We start from the raw sequence: 20,000 nt of genomic DNA, 5'->3' as shown, positions 1-20,000 counted from the left end.
CACATGTCCAACCTATTCACTTCAAACTGCATTGAAACAAAGTGTATACTTTCTATTGTGGGTGCTGCAGTACTCCAAGAACTTCATTCAACAACTACACATTTGAAGAGGAGACGCCACTGGTGTTCATATTAACAGAGAGGTTAAGGTAAGAGGCCACTTTGCCAAGATGTTCAATTATTCCTGAAAACAAAAGCTTTGAGTCTTGGGGAAAAGAAGTCAAGTACCATTTGTGATGTCTGTCAATGTGAAGTCCATGACGATGGAGCGATGAGTGGCCTCCGGCTTCAGCCCGTTACCGACGCCGCTGACGATGCTGCCGTGCCGCGGCACCTTCACCACACTGAAGTGCAGCATGTTTGGAGGAACATCGAGATCCACGGCCTGGAAAACTGTTGCATCCAGCGGCTTCACTCCTCCCTCCGGCACCTTGTCACAGGACAGCAACGGTGAGAAAGGTACGCAAGTTTCATTCTACAGCTGTCTGCGGTGCAGATACTGCACATATTAGTACTCACGGTGATGTTTTGAGTCACAAACTCGGGAACTTCGTCATTGGTTGGGGTGATAACAATGTAGAATGCCACGTGAGCAGAGCTGTGTTTGCCATCTGACACAGAGACGGTGAAATGGTCGGCGGTGGGTTCCAATCTCTGGTGTCTGGACTGCACGTAGTTTATATGACCGTTAACGACGTCTGTGTAAGGAAAGGAAGCTTGGGGGAAAATAAAAGTTACAATTATTGTATTCATGCATTTGATGGTTCGTATCTCAATGTAATGCTTTTATATTCATGTAAAGCATCTTTGAGTTTTTTGAAAAGCGCTATGCAAATAAAATGTATGACTACTACTAATAATAATAACAAGATAATAACATGATAATAACATAATAATAACATGCCAGGAAATCCTGCTCACCAATGCTTATGCCTGTGTTTGTTTTTTCGAAGCCCGGACTGGGAAGAACATTTTCAACATATCCAAACTGAGGCGGAGAAATCAGATTGACGAGCAGCTCGTGTGAAACCGTGTCAACGTCGGAGGCCTTCAAATGAGACGGCGTGATGGGTGCAAAGCCGCCCTCGTCCACGATGAAGATGTCTCCTGCAAGGAACATCAGCAAACCAAGAATGTGATCATTCCAACCACAGCGCAACACAAATGGAAAAAGACAGAAATATTGAGACGTTTCACAGTTTGGTAAAGCAGATAATAGTTCAGTAATACAAACATTACACATTACAGCAGCACAAAGCAGCGCAAAGCAAGTTGGACCTTCATACTGATTCTACTCTTGGGACATATTCAGCTTCTCTGACTTCCTGTTGCTTCCTAATTTCAATGCGCAGAAAATCTCAATCTGTTCAATGCACCCCGATCCCTGGCTGTATGTAGACGGACACGGTCATTGCAAGGACACGGTCAAGGTCATTGGAAATGGGTTACCAGCTGTTAGTGAGGGTGGCTGACTGTTGACCGGAAACACGGTGATCTGCAGGTCATAAACCAGCAGGCTGTCTGGTTGCTGAGCTCCTCCTCTGCCCAGACTGCTGCCTGCTTTCCCTTCACCGCAGTCTGAAGCCGAGTCTTCACTTTGCTCATCAGAAATAACAAACGTGATGGTGTCGTGGCAGGGGTTCAACTCAATCTCTGGGCCTGGGAATGAAAGGATGAGAATACGGTTAGAATCCATCCATCCATCCATCCATCCATCATCCATCCATCCATCCATCCATCCATCATCCATCCATCCATCCCTCCATCCCTCCCTCCATCCACCCATCCATCCATTCACCCATCCATCCATCCATCCCATCCATCCACCCATCTCCATCATCCATCCATCCATCCCCATCCATTCATCCCTCCATCCATCCATCCATCCATCTCCATCCATCCCTCCATCCATCCATCCACCATCCATCCATCTCCATCCACCCACCCACCCACCCATCCATCCGTCCATCCCTCCCTACATCCATCCCTTCCCCCAATCCATCCCTCCATCCATCCATCTATCCATCCCTCATCCATCCATCCATCCCTCCATCCATCCCTCCATCCATCCACCCACCCACCCATCCATCCATCTCCGTACCCGCTTATTAAGGGTCGCAGAAACATAAATCCTGAAAATAATGCTAGCACAGTTGTGGTAAAAGTTCAAAGTCAGAAGATTGAAGGAGGTGCTGGTTGTATTTGTTCTTGAGCCCACCTGTGTGTTTGTAGCTGACGCTCCCTGCTATTATGTCTGCCTGGAGGAAGCAGTCTACCTGGATGCCGTTTCGGAGCACCGTGCCGTGTCTGGGTTGTCTTGCAACCAGAAAGGCCAGGCTGCTGTTGTCACTGTCTGCATCAGTGGCACAGAGGAATTCACTCGTGATGACCGCTTCCTGCCCCTCATCACAGCTGAGAACTGCTTTCAAACCAGCAACCAATATGGGGATCTCATCATTTATAGGGTTTACCTTCAGGTGAAATCGCCAGATGACACTTTGTGATATTGTTTTCCACGTTAGGATTCAAATTCTAACGCCATGGAGTCTAATAGATTACCTTTATTTGCTGAGTGAAACTGACTGAATTGGTTCCATCTGTTGCAATAAATTCAATATCGTCCACGGTAGTTTCAGAGCTGTCATGTTTGTATCTGTGTGGGAAACAACAGACAGAGTTAACATTGAAAATGAACAGAGAGATTTTCAGATTCAGTAGTCTGGTGGGGATTTCCACCCCTGGTGGCAGGAGGCCTTTAGGCACGTATCTTCAAGCACGCACCTGAAGATACGTGGGTATAGTTGGGGTAGGCTGGTTCTGGGGAGGGGTGTTGCTAGGCGTGTGTTGAAACTGCACCATGGGGGGAGGGGTCAAAGATTGAACTTCGGCTTCGAGATACTTTACAACACACAGCCTCTAAACTACATGCTGACGTTGACTGGCAGTGGTGGTAGTTCAAGTTTGCTGACATTTTGGTCATTTAGGGTTTCTGCCTCAATGTCCCAGGCAACTGACCAGAGGAAGCAAACAACGAAAACAGAAGGTTTGCTAATCGCTTTTCTTGTGTTTACTCTCACAAGACTCGGCTGATCCAAGAGCACTGCATGTTATTGACCACTATTGTTTGCCGTGTAGTGGAGGGTAAAGGGAAGACGTCTGTCAAATGTGTTGTTGTCAATATTTTTGTTGTTGTTGTTGTTGTTGTTGTTGTTTAGGGTACAGCCTGAGGGACATGAAAGAGAACAACGCACCGAACTTTTAGGCTTCTCAGGTCTTGCAGAGTCAGAACGTGGCCTGGCTTCAGCTGGAGATCCCCCAGCCACAAAGCTCCATGGCTGGGTTCTCTGTGCAGCTGCACCTGGAGGACTTCTTCAGTAGAGTCAAGGTCGGTAATCAGCGTGTTCTCAAGACTGAGGCGGCTCTCCCCCCCCTCGTCCACAGCCAGAGCGTTGCTAACAACCTGAATTACAACACAGTTCAGTTTACTTGCAAGTCCAAGAAAGGAGCTAGAATAAAACCATTAGTTCTATCACCTGTGGAGGCTGGTTGTCTACTGGCAGTACAGTGATGTTGAGGCAGATCCCCGGCACTGTCTTCCCCAGCGGGTTGGTCACAGAGAGAATCAACTGGACATTCTGAGGGTAGGGGCCAACGTCCAGGACTGGAGGCATAAAGGCTACTTTCATGAAATTCACAGCGTGCTGCGTTGAAAACAGTATATGAGTCAGATTAGGAAATCCTGGGTCACAATGCATATATTGCATAGAATCCTTACCTGAGTAAACTGCCTCAGCACTGGTGCACTGGAGTCCTTGACGAATTTGGGTACGCTGTCAACTAAGAATAACCTCCCGGCGTCTTGAAGGCTTTGAAGAAAAGGTCAGTCAGTTCTCTCATAACGCTGCATATAATATATGTAACATTATCATATGTATGCATATATATGAATGATTCATGTTTTTATACAAACAGACTTTCTTACTGATGAGGACCGGTGTAGAAAGGTGGGCGAGTCACAGTGTATGTAAGGTCACTGTCTGGTGACACCTGGTCAGAGAAGTGCAGCTGCTGCCTTGTGACGTGGACCACGTCTGTTTCCTTAATCACAAGACATCGTCCTGATCCAGGAACTTCTCTGATGGCTTGATCCAGAACCGGCTCGACGTGCACCATCACTATCTGCACCACGTCACAATGAATGAAAGACAAATCTGATATCAGGTAGAAGTCTTTGAAAAAACAGCTCAACCCCGGGCTTCTATGACTGAACACCAAACACTGCTGCCCATTGGCCGTGAAGTCTCTGGATCTTTTTGAACGGACCAAACCTGCTTTACATTAAGATGAGTACGCTAGTCTTCATGAAGCCTCCACTTCCCGCCACATTAATAACCTACAGCTGAAGATAATAGTTGATGAGGTGGTGTGGAAGCTATTTACTATTCTTATCTGCTAATTAAAGTTAAACCTAAACCTACCTTTAGTTCTTTTGAGAATCTAAGCCTGGATATCCGACTTAATGCAGTTTCCTGTTTTCATCCATTTGTGTTTGAATGTTTCTTTTGGGAATATTGTTGCACCTTAGTTTGGAGCTCCTGAGGTGAGGACACCACACGGAGACACTGCCCCCTTTCCTTGGCAGGACTCCAGGTGGTTTCGAAAACGCTTTAGAAAAAAAATGTGTTTACACGAAGCTGACTTCAAAAATGTTCCCGCTAACACAGAGACGCTTGCAAATGACTGCGAACTACAGTATGTAGTACCTATGCCAGGAGTTGTGTGGCACTGTGGGGTTCCTCCCTGAAGGTGGAGAAGAACAGCTGAAGCGTGTACATTCGAGAGCGCAGAGTATTTCCAGAAGAACAATAGTTCCACAAAGATGCCGACGTTTGTGAGAAGACTGCGAGGATCCATTCCTTTGTTTGGACCGACGACGAGGAAGAACTTCTACTGCGAGTAACGTTGGAATAGAAAACCTCTAAACTCCAGGAGAACGTTGACCGGGAGTCGTGCCAGTTTCCTGGTGCAGTACCCAACCAAGGAAACAGGGAAGGACTTTCTGCACCGCGGTTCTTTGTCAAAAGCCCAGGTCACCACTAAACTGAAGAACTCAAGATCGAAATATGGTCAAGCGGTGGATACCAGACAAGGGAGTGGCCAGGGGTGAGTGGCCAGGGGTGAGTGCTCCTCATTTTGACGGAGTGGCCAGGAGTGAGTGGTCCTCATTTTGCTTAAACTTTGCGAGTGGATCTGGTTCTGGTTCTGGCTTGTGTGGTTTGTGCGCTAGCTGTCACCAAGGCTAATGAGTTGCACACACCAGTAATGATGGTACTACAAGATGATCATATGCAAAGCAAACTGGTCTTCCGTGGGTTCAGTCCCTACTAAAGTAAATATTATAAAAACTATAATGAAGTATTGACATGTCAAAGATTGTAGATTATCTGCAAGGCTTGAGATGAATCCAAATCCTTCAGTGAACATTGGATCTGGAGGCCACATTTTACATATTGACAAGATTTGTATCACTATTGAAATGGTCAACTATGCACTTTTAATTTGGCCCTTCTATTAACGTTCTATACATGATGATTGAAGAGATGTTACTCACCTGAGACTCTGACAGGTTGGGAGGCTCGTGGACATCTGACAACACCACTTCAAAGAAGTCATCAAGCACATGTTTTCCTTTATGTTGATAATAAATGGTTGAGTGAGATAAGTCTCTCTGAAGAAACTGCCTGATTGGATATCCTAGACAGAAACATAATGTTACAACCAAAGCAGACTTAGCATGTGGAGAACGAAACCTCTCTCAATCTTCGGGACCTGTGAGTCCAGGTCCTGGTATCTTCATGACCACTCCTGCCTGCGGGGAGCGTGTGATGTTGAAGAGAATGTAGTCATTGCTGGAATCCGTGTCTGAAGCCTGGAGGCTCCAACCACTTATCAAGGCCATTTGACCCTCGCGGGCCTCGATCAACGTGTTGGTGATGAGAAATGGAGGACTGTCGTCCTTGGGCAGTATCTTGATTGGAAACTTGTGTTGTGTCTGATGGTGGCCGTCAGTGATGCGCAAAATGATGAAATCCTTGACAGAGTCGCTGTCGTCGTGATGGTAACGAACCAAACCTGCCTGAATGTCGCTGACGGCAAACACAAAGCCCTTCTCACCTGGATGTAGGTTGACAGAAACAAAAAAAATCAAACAATGACTGAGAAATACTTGCATGTGGACTCAATAATAATGATAACTCTCTATATTTCCATGTCAACGCGGCTATGGCGGGTCAGGTCATCCACTCAGTTGTAGTAGATTCATGGACCTCCCATCTGAACACCCTAGTTAATATCTCTGGTGACTTTAATCATGTGAATATGGATAAAGCCCTCAGAAACAAGGACATGTTTAAGGTATGCATAGCCATCCGTAGCCTTTAGCTTGAGGCTTCGTCTTGCCTTTGACGGTGAGTCGTCCATGCTGCAGGCCATCAACAACCATGATGTTAACACGACCCAGGTTGTCATTGTCCACGACCTGTATCTGTTCCCACGCAATGGGACGGGACTGACCTTCTAACAGACTTAGACCTGGGGGTAAGAAATTCACAAAGAACAACTTTGCTGGCATGGAATGGACATGAAGCTTTTCTCTTACATGTATGTGTGTGTGTTTGTGTGCACATATATATGTATAGTTTCTAAGTTAGCCATGATCTGGAAGTGGAAACAGCCTCATTTCACCATAAAGTGGCCAATGACTAGGTGCTGCTTGCACCGTGGCCACTATGGACCTTCAGAAGCAGAAGCATGGTGTTGCTTGTTTAAAGTGAACCACACAACATCTAGAGAAGCCTGTGGAATATTGGTAGGATCCGGTCCAGTCTGGAGCTCTACGGATGCCATAATACTCACCATGTCTGGAGGTCATCCCAGAAGCACCACACTGACAGTAGAGTACAGAGGCGGGACCTTCATGATGTGGGGCTGTTTTCACCACCAATTCACTCCAATAGCATTAAGATGACATTTAGGATTTTCTTTCAGGGACAGTATGATGGCAATGGAGGCTGAGAGGGACAATAAAGACCCCCAAGGCACAAGGTGGGAACTACAACTTATTGATTGATTGTTTGATTGAATGAAAGCCAAAGACCGTTTTCCTTCAAACCAGTGTTACATTCTGTGCCATAACCACAATTATTACCACCAGAGGGTCACTGCACTACACATAGACCCATGCCTATATGCACACACACACACACACACACTTTAAATTCCTAGTTTGTGTTACATGTACAACATATATGTTCATGTGATCAAGTGTTTTGTACAGACTGAAGGCTGGCGTACCCATGTTCCAAGACACCCTGGGTGCATTCGTATCTGCATTTCTGACAGAAACTTGAACCTTGAACGATGGACTCTTCTTAAAAAAAAGATCATGGACCTCGACCTCGACCTGCGTGGTGAAATTGCATATGTTTGAGTAAGTGTATACCTTTAATAACAACTGGACAAAACCCAAATTGCAAGGAAGAGAGGTACCTCATAATTGTGCCGTTGGGTTTGCGAGGAGTTTGGAGGTTGGAACCCAATCAACATGTCATTGAGATCAAGCCATGTGAAGGAGGAGACGGGGCGAGTGTGATCAGACAGGTGGGTGATGAAGCCCTTTGCAGCAGGCTGTGTGATGTTGAAAACCAGAAACTTTTGTGGATTCTCGTGATCTTCTGCGTCGAGCGTCGCGGTGGAAAGTGGAGTCAGGATGAACTCGTCCACCTCCAGGATGAACGTCGACATTAGAAAGGGCTTCGGAGGCTGATTGGGCTGAGCACTGACGATGTGCACAGGAATCCAGGCCTGTTCAGACTACACAAAGGAGGAAACCACAGGTCGCAAGTTAAATTGTTTCTGCCACAAGCAACAGAGTCAGCCAAAGTACACAAATACACCGATGAAGAGCAAAGAGAAGATTTATGCATGTAGTGGACAGGAGGGCATGAAGTTAGTCGGTGTGAGGGAGGAGGTTGTGCAACATAAGGTCAGGTAGAAGCTAGATGGTTCCCTATGGTCACCCTGGGAACAGCAGAAGGAAAAGAGGAACAAAAACTACAGTACAGGGAACGGACTGACAAAGGAGCGACAACACTGTATTTTGTAAAGGCAGCCAGAGGCGATTGCGAGACCACCAGGGTCTCCCTGGCTTGTTGTCGGGATGATGAGAAGGCGTCGGTGGCGTGGACTTCGTAAGCAGAAGAGGGGCTTGTAGAGCCGGGGCAGGGACCGCTAACCAGGCCCGAGTCTTCCTGACTAACGCCAGGTCCATTGTCAACAAGACTGACGGCCTACAGCCGCTGCTGGCGGGCAACAACACGATCTGGGAATGCTGGGACGTGCAGAGGAGGAGCACTGTGTATATATACACACAACTGGTGCAGTAACAGCGGAATAACTCACAGCCACTGTGGCCTGGACTTGAGAGCTGTCACAATCCAATCCCAATCCAACTGAGAAGTCATGCAAACAGGCCTCCATTAAGACCAATCGTGGTTTCATGGTTAAAAGTGTCAATCTGTCACCAGGAAAGCCTCCTGCAACCACACCTTCCTCCGTGTTAGTGGTCTAGTTGAGAGGGTGTTATTAGTGGCATGCCGGTGCAGTCTGTTCAACAATAACACAACAACAATCACACCCAGTTGAGTAATGTTACATCATCAACACAGAACGGCAAAGCCTTGAGCGTGAAACAGGAAATCAGCTCATTATTACCTTGTACACGCTGCCACTTCTGGTATCCTTCAGCTCCAGTCTGATCGTAATGTAATCAATATCTGGAGAGTGCGGGTCTGTATGCTGGTACCTCAGTCCCATCAGCAGCCAGTCATCACAGGGAACGTGGCTGAACTGGACTCTCTTCACACCTGTCCTGCAGTCTCTGGAACTGCACATCTGTCCAGCAACATCATCTACACAAGACCAACATCACATAGAATCTGATTGATTGATTGATTGATTGATTGATTGTCCATATTGAGTCATCTACAACTATATGGATGAATAATCAGCGTTCAGCTTTTGCTCTGCTCCGTGTTGACGAGGAGCTCCTTACCCAGGCTGCTGCTCCGCTGCTCCCCTGTGTTCGCAGCTCCCTCTGATTCACCGGTGACAAGCTGGCCATGTGCTGGCAAGTGGGTGTCCTGGCTGGTCAGAATGATCCTACACACCAGAGTAGAGCTTCTCTCATAATGGAAGGACACGACACTGTGATCCAGACGATCGGACGGACTGTAAAAGCCAGCGACTGTCAGAGACTTCGGCCCGAGTTGAATGATGCTGCATTCAGGTTCCAGAATGACCACGCGAAGAGAGAACTCCTCGATGTACGTCTCTGTGTCAGTGAACCTGGTTGAGAGTCAATAAGTGAATAAATGTAAACAATTTTTTAAAGCACCTGCAAGCAAGCAGGGGTAAGAGTTTGTACAAATCATAGGAAAGGAGAGAAATCCTGAAATGTTTCTTTTTCCACCACGTGATGCACCTGTACAGTCGAAGTCTGACGGTGTCGTCCTTCAGCAGTGGACAGCCGTGATGGACATACTGGACCTCATCGGCCAAATAGTGGCAATCAAATACCTGAAAATAGAACATCGAACTATCTTTACGAGAGTGATGGCAGAACCTGGTATTCCAGGAGTCAACCAGCCGAGTTATTGATGCTCAACATTGCACTTCCAGTACCTGAGGCATTAGTTCCCCCACTCGCTGTGTAATGGGCTCATTCATCACCACTTCCACCTTGCATGCGTCTTTTTCATGAGGAACGTCAAACTGCAGATCCTCCTGCTGGAGGTGGGCCACTTGGCCCCGTCTGACCTTTAAAGCCATGTTGACCTTCACTAAAGACCCACGGCAGGTACAGGTCAGTCCAAACAGGAGCACTGCCAGCCACGTCCAGGCAGTTGATTGGCCCTGGAGTCTCATCTCACTTCATCCAGGCCCAGCACGGTCCAGATGTTAAAGTCTCAAATCCCAAGTGGAGCTGCACTGGAAAACACGCTGGAAGGGAGAGGAAGTGCAGGGCGAGGGTTTGTGATGAGAACAAGGTCACAAGGTCACGTCTGGTTGCATGAGAGTCCAGTCGAACCATCAAAGAAATGCAACGACGGATTCAACAGAAACCCAAAAAGCAAAACAAATGATAAGGATGGAATGGATCCCACAGCAGGGAACACGCAGAGAACACGCAGGGAACACGCAGAGAACACTGCAGGGAACACGCAGAGAACACGCAGGGAACACGCAGGGATCACGCAGGGATCACGCAGGGAACACGCAGAGAACACGCAGGGAACACGCAGGGAACACGCAGGGATCACGCAGGGAACACGCAGAGAACACGCAGGGAACACGCAGAGAACACGCAGGGAACACTGCAGGGAACGCGCAGAGAACACGCAGGGCAGGAACATTAAGATGGCACCGTGCAGCAGAACCTGCGAGCACAGCAGAACCTGAGTGTTGCACTCTTCTCATGTGTGATCTTTCTTTGTATAAAAACTTTGATTGGATGTTTTCATTTCTTAATCAATCCATTAAATTGTAATTTTGTACACTTAAGACTTCATCATTTGGTATTTTGGCAGACTTCATTCAAAAAGGTCGGACCAACTTTCACCTTCATCTTTCTTCACACCAGACGTTTGTCAATGGCCATGGTGTTCCTGAGTGCGGTGCAGAACCACCATGCACTCAGCCTCTGAGTCAGGCAGCGAGTTGTGGCTTGTTGCCTCCAACAGAGGCAAGAGGCCACGCCTCCTGGCTGGGACTAGTGTGGTATTCAACTCTTCATGCGTCAGTCTCTTTGTCCAGTTGTGTTGGTTCCATCACCTAGAACCCAGGTGGTGGAGTCTGCTTCACCCTTACACTGCCCTGCATGCCATTTCTCATGCCTCGATGCTTGTCAATCAACCCAACATGTGGCGACTGCTGCGTTACCTTCAGGTCAACCAGCAAGATGCCTGAGTGCTGGTTAGTCCAGGGGCGGGGTCTCAGCTTGAGTCAGACTCTCACCGTCAGTGCAAGAAGCAACAGGAACCAAATGTATTTCCCGCCACTGCAGTGCACTGCTCCTCTTCTTCTCACCACCATGTAGAACACACACTCAGCTGTTAGCATGGACCACCTGCTGACTGCCAGTGTGGGGACAATGAAGGCATCTTGTCCAAGTCAAGATGATGGTGTAAAGATCACTAGCTCCTCTTTTTGAGCTGGGTTTTTTTTTATTATTATTATTTTTTAGTAAAGCATAGGATCGACTTTCACTTAATTGTTGCAACCAGTTCATTCCGACAATCTGATGATCCTATTATTAAAACAAGAGAGAACAGGCGCCTGGTCGACCATCATTCAGCTTTGTACTATAGAGAAACAGACGACTGTAGAGCAAAAAACAGATTTGTTTTTTTCAAATATCAATTGGTCCACAATAGATCTGCAGCCATCCTGAGTAAAGTGCCCATGAGCAGGCAGGTTGACAACCTTCTGTGCAACACTGCTATTCTGTACCTGCAACTCTCACAGTGTGGTTGTTAGGTCTTCCAAACGCTAAAGGTCTGTAGTGTCCACCTGGGGGCGCCTTTCATCCACGCCGATACCTTCTGGTGTGACGTCACTAATAACAGGTTGGTGAGCTGTGCTGACACAAGTCGAAGCTTTTCTGAGACAAACACAACTAGAATCCAGTGAGTCATCAAGTAAGAGGTTGCTCGTATTGTACCGACGTGTTTCTAGTGACCACCGAGGGAGTTTGGAAAGACTTCAGTGCTAAGTTTAGGCACAGTTTAACTCACCGAGCCGGATCTCTTTCGAGCATGGAGTTATGGAAACAGGAAATTTCCCCCACGCATGAGCAGAAAATACTGAGACAACTTTCACAAAAGACTTTGATAAGAAAAAAGTAAAACACTTTGGCCATCAATACATACAGGTGGCCTTGAACAACAGCTTGGTAGACAAATCAAAGCACATTAACAAAAGAGAAGTCCATCTGGAGAGGCTCCAGAGAGATCTCAGCTGGAGCTGGAAATATTCCCCTCACCTGATCTTCTCGTTCCTCGTGGTTCTCTGCGCTGAGCAGCGCTTGTGTCTGTCGAGAACATCACAATGGACTCGCAAAGCAAGTCCAGCGAGGACGAGGCGGGGACAAAGGGGGAAAGGAGCCAACTGGGGACGGCCGTGTAGTAATTGCAGAGCAGGAAAAGGTAAAAGACAAACCTGAGCCGAAGATCAAAGGGGGGCTCAGAGGGCCGGACGCCACGGTTTTCGCCACAACTTTGTCATTAGAAACACAGGAATGCAGAGGTGAGTACAGGCGAGCAAGTAGACCTTCATCAGCTGAGGTGTTCCGATGGAGGCGGTCCGGGCCAGGCGTGAGGGAAAACCAGAGGGACACAGAAACCATCAACTACCGTCAACTACCGTCAACTACAATTAAAAGCAATAATGCACAGATTAGAAGCCCTTGACTGAAAGCAGTGAACTCGATCCTCATTCTTTCCTGTTGTTGTTTTCCTTTTATTTGATGCCATCGTGAACAACAGCCCACTACTGGCCAATCACTGCGGCTCACTGCAGCTCAGTGGTCAGGAGGCGTCTGTGGACCCTGCTTGAAGACCACTGGTACTATCAGCACATGTTGAGATTTGCCGTTCTACCACTGCGTCTCCTGCGACTGTGATAGAACCATGGCGGCAACTTTCAGCTGAGTGAGGTTTGTTTTCTGTCCCGGGAAAAAACAACAACAAAGAAACAAAAGAAAAGAAAATTCTAAGTGTACAGTCGCTGTTTTGTTTTGTTTTTTTGATTTTCATACATGTTGACATGATGTGCATTCTTTCACTCTTTTTCATGAGGAAGGAGGAGGAGCCTGTCGCTCACATGGTTGCCACAGATGTTGAATATTGACCACGATATTTGATATTTGATAGAGTGTCAGATCTACTGAGAGCAACATTACTGTCTTTCCCAAAGAACCTGCTTCAGTGTGTGTGTGTGTGTGTGTGTGTGTGTGTGTGTGTGTGTGTGTGTGTGTGTGTGTATTTTTCCCCCTATATAACCTCCTGCACCACTTTCCCGCTCCAGTAGATGGCGGTAATGCATTCCTTTGGTTTGCCGACCGCCATTCGACGAAGAAGAAGAAGAAGAAGAAGAAGAAGAAGAAGAGCGCAGTGAATGAGGGAACACGCTGAAGTTCCTGTGCGCGTTGTGAAAGTAGAAAACAGGCGGCAGGCAACTCCACGAGCCTGTGTCTCGCGAACGATGGCCAACGACACTGCACAGAGTGGATCTCCGCAACGTGACCGCGACCCTGCCGAGAGCAGTCCGCGCACGCACAGTGCGACCAGTGAGGCAGCGGCTGAGAAGCACGAGCCTCTGTCCAAGAGGCAACGGAAGAAGCTCCTGAAGCAGCAGCGGTGGGAGGAGGAGCGAGACCTGCGCAGGTGAGCGAGCTTCAGCTGCAGGCTGGGCGAGGCGTGACGTCACCGCGGTGTTTGACTAGAACAACAACAAAAAGAAAGATACATTGGACAACTTTGGACGGATGTACATCCGGGTTCTCCAAGGCAGGAAGTGGACCGGTCGCGTTGCCAGAGAGAAACAAGCAGCCGTCCCCATGAAAACAAGTCTGCTCAAAAATAGAAAGCTGACAGTGACCACTAGAGGGCGCTGCTGGTGGACTCAAACCAACCGCTTCATTTATTTACATTATTTAGAAACAAAGAGAGAACAGAGACAGAAGAAGTAAAACATAATAAAAAGATATAAAATAATAGAATCATGTTCCAGTGCAGTCAATGAAAGGCATCTTCAGTGTTGAGCTGAGGGTTCTGAGGGTTCTGAGGTTTTCTGAGGGTTCTGGCAGACCTGCAGCTTTCCGCTGGCTAGCTGCAGGTCGTGGGTGCATGGAAACTAAACGCTGCCTCACCTGGTTCACCTCTGGCTCCAGGTACGCTCAGACCAGCAGCAGGTGACCTGAGAGGTCTGCTGGACGGGTCAGGGGTGCAGTTCAGCCCTCGGCCACTGAATGCTTTGTCAACCATCAGCAGTACTTTGAAGGCTGTTGTGTGCTCAGTACGTGGACACGGCACACACTGTAAAAAAATCTTTAAATCTTTGACCAAGACCACACTGAGCAGTCGACACATCAGTGCTCTCCTCTCAACTGTGCAGTGCACTGCGTCAGCAGCTCAGCAGCTCAGCGGCTGTGAGGAGGTCACCCTCTGACCTCGGGCTTCTCCTCTCTGTCCTGCAGCCAGAGACGCAAGGAGAGGAAGCAGCAGCGGCGACTCAAGCGGCAGGAGCGGCAGGAGGCCGAGGACGGAGAGGAGCCCGGCGGCAGGAAGCGCATCCGGACCGAGCCGGCGCCGAGCTCACTGAGGCTGGTTCTGGACTGTAGCTTTGACCACCTCATGCCCATGAAAGTAAAGGAGACTGCAGCGGTGTTTTGCATTGACATAGTTGATGGTTAACACAGGTAGAAAGGATGAGTGACGGTGGAAGCTCCGCCTCCGCAGTGGGACACGCCCCCTGATGATGGGCCAGAGTTTGACGCCTATGAGCTACAGTGTTAAAAAAAAAAAGAAATCTGGGATTGTTTTTTTTTATTGGCAATGATAATTTCCTACCTCTGGTAACACACACACACACACACACACACACACACACACACACACACACACATTCATGACAGCGACGACAATCACAGAGCATCAGCATGGTGGTTCACTGCAACAATGAATCCACTGAGTAAAGTGACAGACAGACAGGCAAGCAGGCAGACAGACAGACAGGCAGGCAGATAGCAGGCAGCAGTCAGACAGACAGGCAGGCAGGCAGGCAGCAGACAGACAGGCAGGCAGATAGCAGGCAGGCAGGCAGCAGGCAGGCAGCAGACAGACAGACAGACAGGCAGGCAGCAGACAGGCAGGCAGATAGCAGGCAGGCAGATAGCAGACAGGCAGGCAGATAGCAGACAGGCAGGCAGACAGACAGGCAGACAGACAGACAGGCAGGCAGACAGACAGACAGGCAGGCAGATAGCAGGCAGGCAGGCAGCAGACAGACAGGCAGATAGCAGGCAGACAGACAGGCAGACAGGCAGCAGACAGGCAGCAGACAGGCAGGCAGGAGGACCAGGCCAGAGAGTATTTCAGTCTAGGTTCAGTTTGTGTTCTGACCTTGTATCTCATACTGATGACTGAAGTGCACTGCCTCAGACTCCAGTGTTGACCTCTGTGACCCCGCTGTGTTCTTCTCCCACTGGGGAGTAACGTGGTCTTCTTGTGTCGCCAGGATGTGAGGAAGCTCCACAAGCAGCTCCAGCGTTGCTATGCTATGAACAGACGAGCGGCTCATCCAGTGCAGGTCAGTAGTGAGTGGCCACCGTGGCCTGCAGTAGTTCCAGTGGTAGTTCCAGTGGTAGTTCCAGTGGTCTGGCCGCTCTGATGCTGAACCTCTTCTCTGACCGCGTCAGTTCTACGTCACCAGTCTGGGGGGACAACTGAGACAGAGCCTGGACGAGAAGGACAGGGGATGGGTCAATTGGAAGGTAGCCACACACACACACACACACACTCACACACACACACACACACACACACACTCACACACACACTTAGGGCTGAACGATTATGGAAAATAATCGAATTGCAATTTTTTTTTTCTCAATATTGCGATTGTGATTTAATTTGCGTTTTTGTTTTAATCTTTCTCTCATGTATTTTTCCACAAACAAACAAAAATGATATGTATTATAATAAACATATCAGATTTACTATACACAAATTGTTTTTTTTTTTACAGGCTAGGCTAATGTTAAGCTAAATGAAGCATGAATTAATATGAAAGAGCCTTTATTTATCTACCAGTGTTTCTGTTTTGTTTTTTGCCAGACATTTTAATCGAGCTCAGATGTGATTTTGTTTCAGTCACGTGAGCGGAACTCCGGCCAATCAAATCTTGTTTTGTCCTATGGCGATGTCATCGCTAATGCCATTTATCCTCCAGCCCTACGACACAACATGAAGTGTGGGGCTTCTTGTTGATGAAGTGAATGAAAGACTTTATGCAACATGTTGTGTTCATTCACAGTGAATGATGTGATTTCAGTGTCTTGTTGATGCTGCTGTGTGAAAGTATGGAAGGTCTTCACCAGGGACCCCTGGCCGTCGTCTCTTTGATTCTTTTCTTGAATGAATCAGTATTTGTTTGAACTACCGGTGTGAACTCCCCTGATTTTGCAGGATATTCATTTGAAAACTGAACACTTTGGTGAGATTGCTGCAGCGGAGGAGCTGGTCTACCTGACCTCAGACTCCCCCACCGAGCTGAAAGAGCTCGACCTCAGCAAAGCCTACGTGATAGGAGGACTTGTTGACCACAACCATCACAAGGTAGAGCCTGCGTGAAGCGGCCACACGAGGCAGCGTGAGCTCCTCCTCGGGCGGACCTTCAGTTCACCTTCGGGCTTTGTTTGCAGGGCATCACCTTTGAGACGGCCAAGAAGCTGGGCATCGATCACGCACAGCTTCCACTCAGCAGCTTCGTCAAGATGAACAGCCGCAAGATCCTCACCGTCAACCACGGTAAAGACAGCTCAGCTTCACCCCCGACTGCGGCCACCTGACCTGCCGTGTCTGACGAGTCGGACTGAGGGTTCAGAGTCCTCCGCTGGAAAAGCTGTGGGTTTCACAGACCGATGTCCAGCCTTTCCAGTGGAGAGTCAGATCACTGCTGTGTCTCAGTTCAGGCTCTGCATCCTTCCAAGGCTGCATTGGACAGGAAGTTGCGTCACAGCACTGCATGAAGGATCCTCCCACTTCCCAGAAGTCCTTAGGACGCTCCAAATGCTCCCTACTGTTAGCACCAAGGCTGCACCGCTAACACTATCCTTCACCTCCTTCTTTATCCCAGGATGCATTGCGTGCTGCTGCAAAGCATCCTGGGATCCTGGGAAGTCGGCTGAAATTAGCGCCATCTACTGGCAAAGACACCTCGTATAAATTTAAGTCTTGAAGTTTCACATCAAATATTCTGTTTTTAACGCAGGGTTTTTACTGATTTGATCATCCAACCAACCAATGGTTAGCTTGATGCTATGAAAACGTCACTTCCGGGGTTGGCCAGCAGGAGGGAACGGCGGTGACACAACCAGGAAATACGCCCAAGGCAAGACCGTCCCCTGTGGTGACCGGGGAGGCGGGGTTCGGGTCGGTCCTTCTGGGCCGGGTCCTTGGAGGACGCTTCCTTCAGACGGAGGACGCTTCCTTCCAAGGATGCAGACCCTGAACTGAGACACAGCCCTGGACTCAAACCCAGGGAGGAAGTGGTTCTCTGTGAAAGTAAAGCAGTGGCTGCTTGATTGAAAGGAGGCGGTGCGACTGCTGGTGACTCAGCATGCTATTAAATCAGCACATTTCAATGAATCCAGTCAAACAGAGGTGAAGGTTTCATCCCAGACCAGTTGTTTGATTGTAGTGACTCATTGATTCAGTGATTCAGTGGATTGGAAGCAGGTGGTTTTCCCCTCACTACTTTGCAATGGGCATGTTGCAACCTGTGTGTGTGTGTGTGTGTGTGTGTGTGTGTGTGTGTGTGTGTGTGTGTGTGTGTGTGTGTGTGTGTGTGTGTGTGTGTGTGTGTGTGTGTGTGTTTAGGTCCACTCGACTCTTCAGTCTTTCTTTCATAAATACCTTAATATTATTTTCTGCATTGTTTTTAGTGCTGCAACAGCGTCGTTTCCCAACGTGGGATCAATAAAGTCCCTAATGTGTTCACCACTGGGTGTGATGGCCAGGCCTGTGTAGTTGAGAGTCATTGCAATGAGTCATCGACGTAGATCTTCAGTCAACCATGAATGAGCTCCTGTTCTCTTCTTGGACCGCACAGCAATGAAGGGGTGACTCTTAGTGAATCAGCGTCCTGCTGGCGTGTTGTTTGTGTTGTCGGCAGGTTGTCCACTTGCAGTTTGACAGTGTGGCTTTGTTTTGCAGTGTTTGAGATCATCTTGTCCTACCTGGAGAAGGCCAGCTGGCAGGAGGCCTTCTTCACCGTGCTGCCTCAGAGGAAAGGAGCCGTTCCTGTGGACCAGGACCCCAGGACTGCCGGGGGAGAACGTGAGGAGGAACGTGAGGAGGAACGTGAGGAGGAACATGAGTCCGACTCTGGACCTGATGCAGAACAGACGACAGAACTCCATCCTGAAGTGTTGTCCTAACAGCTGTGCGTTCTCTTGCCACCTGCTATTAAAACTCTTTGACCTTCCGAGAACTTCTCAGCCGTTTCACACTAAAAAGAAAACAAAGTGGATCTCATCTTTTTCTATGGCAGGCAGAACCTCGTCACAAGGTAACTCTCTGATGTGGACCAATGAAGGTTCCACGTTTAGACTCTGTTCATGATTCCCACTCCTGTAGCACAAACGACAAAGCAGGAGAAAGAAGTTGTTGCTGATTAAACTGCAGGTTTTAAAGGGAAGTCACCGGTGTCACATGTGCAGAACAGAACAGAACATAGAACAGAATAGAAGACTTTATTGTCCAGAGACAGAAACCCCCTCTTCCACAGGCCTCACAAACACAATCACACGTTCCCATCGAAACACATCTTACACAATAAACATGGATCAATGCATAAAACCCAGAGTGTGCATGTTGAAAAGTAGGATGTTGTAGTTCCAGGTGTTCAGGATGGTGGCAGCAGGTGGACATGGACTCTATAGCTCCTGCCTGACTGCAGTAGCTGGAATGGATGCAGTACTACCATGCAGTACTACCATGCAGTAGCCATGCAGTGACGGCTCAGACCGGGCTGGTGTGCTGGAGACCAGGGTTCCCCTCTCAACAGGTTGCAGTGCTTCAACTCCTCCTACTGCACTCAGGGTTCCTGCAGCACTGCTGAGTCGTTGTGACTTCACTCAAGGTGCCAGAGTGGAGCTGAGTGACAGAGTTGAGGCTTTCTCTGGGTTTCTATTGGACCGTCACCCACCACCACCACCACCACCACCACCTCCTCCACCTGAGTCACGATGGTTCAACTCCAGCCTCCAACTACGCAGCCCCGCTGGGGACTTTGAAGAACGACACTGAAATGTCGCCTCAACGAGCACTTTGGCAGCAGACATGAAGGTCCTCCTGGCGGAGCTGCTTGCAACAGTGTGTGCGTGTGCGCGTGCGTGTACTGTTGCAGTGCAGCTTATCTTTTTTCAAACCAGAGGAACTTCATTACCCAACATGCCTTTGAGTGGCGGCAGAACGCTGTGGGCTCAGCTGACTGACCGCTGCAGAGACCTGGCGTCCGATTGGCTGGTGGTGTTGCTTCAGTTACCCGGATATGTGGTCCCGCTATGAGAGAGGCGCGTGTGCGGGTCATAGTTAAGACATCATTCCCAGCGTTATCGTTCATTTCCCGCGCGTTGGCCAACAAAATATCTGCTCCATCATTCTGAGTCACTGTTTGTGTTTTCTTAATATGGTAAGTGCCTTGTCTCGTGCTCGCCAAATACAGGAGAGGGAAAAAAATAAATAAATAAATAAATAAAAAATGTTGGCCGTAATTCCAGACGTCCCAGTTTGTGATGTCGTCGGGAATTTCTAAATTGTAGTTTGTGTCCGCGAGCCTTGTGGCAGACTCGAGTGTTGCAGTGTAACGAGTTGAACTGCGCTTCCAGGCGGGCGGGAAGGCGGGCAAGGACTCCGGCAAAACCAAGACCAAAGCTGTGTCGCGCTCGCAGCGGGCAGGACTGCAGGTTCATCCCCGCTGCTGCTGCTGCTCATTCCAGCCTCTGACTGGCTGCCCGCACCGGCCGCTAACTCTGCATCCCTGTCTGTTGTCACCGGCGGCTGCAGTTCCCGGTGGGTCGGATTCACAGACACCTCAAGTCCAGAACCACGAGCCACGGCAGAGTGGGAGCCACTGCAGCGGTGTACAGCGCCGCTATTC

General features: G+C 48.6%; 3 protein-coding genes across 3 annotated transcripts in view; 2 read left to right on the top strand and 1 right to left on the bottom strand.

The window, feature by feature from the left end:
* frem1a (Fras1 related extracellular matrix 1a) overlaps window positions 1-10,029 on the bottom strand; it is a 16,988-nt gene extending 6,959 nt beyond the window's left edge. Inside the window, exons 1-19 of the mRNA XM_076040521.1 lie at window positions 9,741-10,029; window positions 9,541-9,635; window positions 9,112-9,404; window positions 8,772-8,968; window positions 7,548-7,871; window positions 7,353-7,461; window positions 6,459-6,590; window positions 5,829-6,173; window positions 5,611-5,753; window positions 3,982-4,178; window positions 3,775-3,865; window positions 3,533-3,700; window positions 3,251-3,459; window positions 2,559-2,652; window positions 2,218-2,470; window positions 1,449-1,658; window positions 921-1,106; window positions 519-715; window positions 228-429 (exon numbers count right to left, since the gene is read on the bottom strand). Of these exons, the coding sequence (XP_075896636.1) occupies window positions 228-429; window positions 519-715; window positions 921-1,106; window positions 1,449-1,658; window positions 2,218-2,470; window positions 2,559-2,652; window positions 3,251-3,459; window positions 3,533-3,700; window positions 3,775-3,865; window positions 3,982-4,178; window positions 5,611-5,753; window positions 5,829-6,173; window positions 6,459-6,590; window positions 7,353-7,461; window positions 7,548-7,871; window positions 8,772-8,968; window positions 9,112-9,404; window positions 9,541-9,635; window positions 9,741-9,983 (3,688 nt within the window). The 5' untranslated portion in view covers window positions 9,984-10,029. The remainder of the gene's footprint in view (window positions 1-227; window positions 430-518; window positions 716-920; window positions 1,107-1,448; window positions 1,659-2,217; window positions 2,471-2,558; window positions 2,653-3,250; window positions 3,460-3,532; window positions 3,701-3,774; window positions 3,866-3,981; window positions 4,179-5,610; window positions 5,754-5,828; window positions 6,174-6,458; window positions 6,591-7,352; window positions 7,462-7,547; window positions 7,872-8,771; window positions 8,969-9,111; window positions 9,405-9,540; window positions 9,636-9,740) is intronic.
* A 3,230-nt stretch (window positions 10,030-13,259) lies between these two features.
* Window positions 13,260-18,531, top strand: trmt10a (tRNA methyltransferase 10A). The gene is made up of 7 exons (XM_076040511.1): window positions 13,260-13,501; window positions 14,314-14,482; window positions 15,354-15,425; window positions 15,535-15,609; window positions 16,304-16,453; window positions 16,540-16,645; window positions 18,053-18,531. The coding sequence occupies exons 1-7, from the start codon at window positions 13,320-13,322 to the stop codon at window positions 18,274-18,276; spliced, it is 978 nt and encodes a 325-aa protein (XP_075896626.1). The 5' UTR covers window positions 13,260-13,319; the 3' UTR covers window positions 18,277-18,531.
* Window positions 18,532-19,391: 860 nt separating this feature from the next.
* Window positions 19,392-20,000, top strand: part of LOC142897871 (histone H2A.Z) — a 4,361-nt gene continuing 3,752 nt past the window's right edge. The window contains exons 1-3 of the mRNA XM_076040494.1: window positions 19,392-19,419; window positions 19,712-19,806; window positions 19,907-20,000. The exon at window positions 19,907-20,000 is cut by the window's right edge and continues 20 nt beyond it. Of these exons, the coding sequence (XP_075896609.1) occupies window positions 19,392-19,419; window positions 19,712-19,806; window positions 19,907-20,000 (217 nt within the window). The remainder of the gene's footprint in view (window positions 19,420-19,711; window positions 19,807-19,906) is intronic.

The sequence above is a fragment of the Nelusetta ayraudi genome, unplaced genomic scaffold, assembly GCF_046127955.1.
Source record: "Nelusetta ayraudi isolate G7.1 ecotype Tasmania unplaced genomic scaffold, CSIRO-AGI_Nayr_v1 ptg000061l, whole genome shotgun sequence".
NCBI classification, from domain to species: Eukaryota; Metazoa; Chordata; class Actinopteri; order Tetraodontiformes; family Monacanthidae; genus Nelusetta; species Nelusetta ayraudi.
Note: the sequence above shows the minus strand (reverse complement) of the source record. Positions and strands in the feature narration are given on the sequence as shown.

Excerpts from the sequence above, each read along its gene's own strand:
- trmt10a (XM_076040511.1), top strand. The coding sequence starts at position 13,320 with ATGGCCAACGACACTGCACAGAGTGGATCTCCGCAACGTGACCGCGAC. Across the intron at positions 14,483-15,353 it reads ACCACCTCATGCCCATGAAA|GATGTGAGGAAGCTCCACAA; the intron begins GTAAAGGAGACT and ends TTGTGTCGCCAG. Across the intron at positions 16,454-16,539 it reads TTGACCACAACCATCACAAG|GGCATCACCTTTGAGACGGC; the intron begins GTAGAGCCTGCG and ends CTTTGTTTGCAG.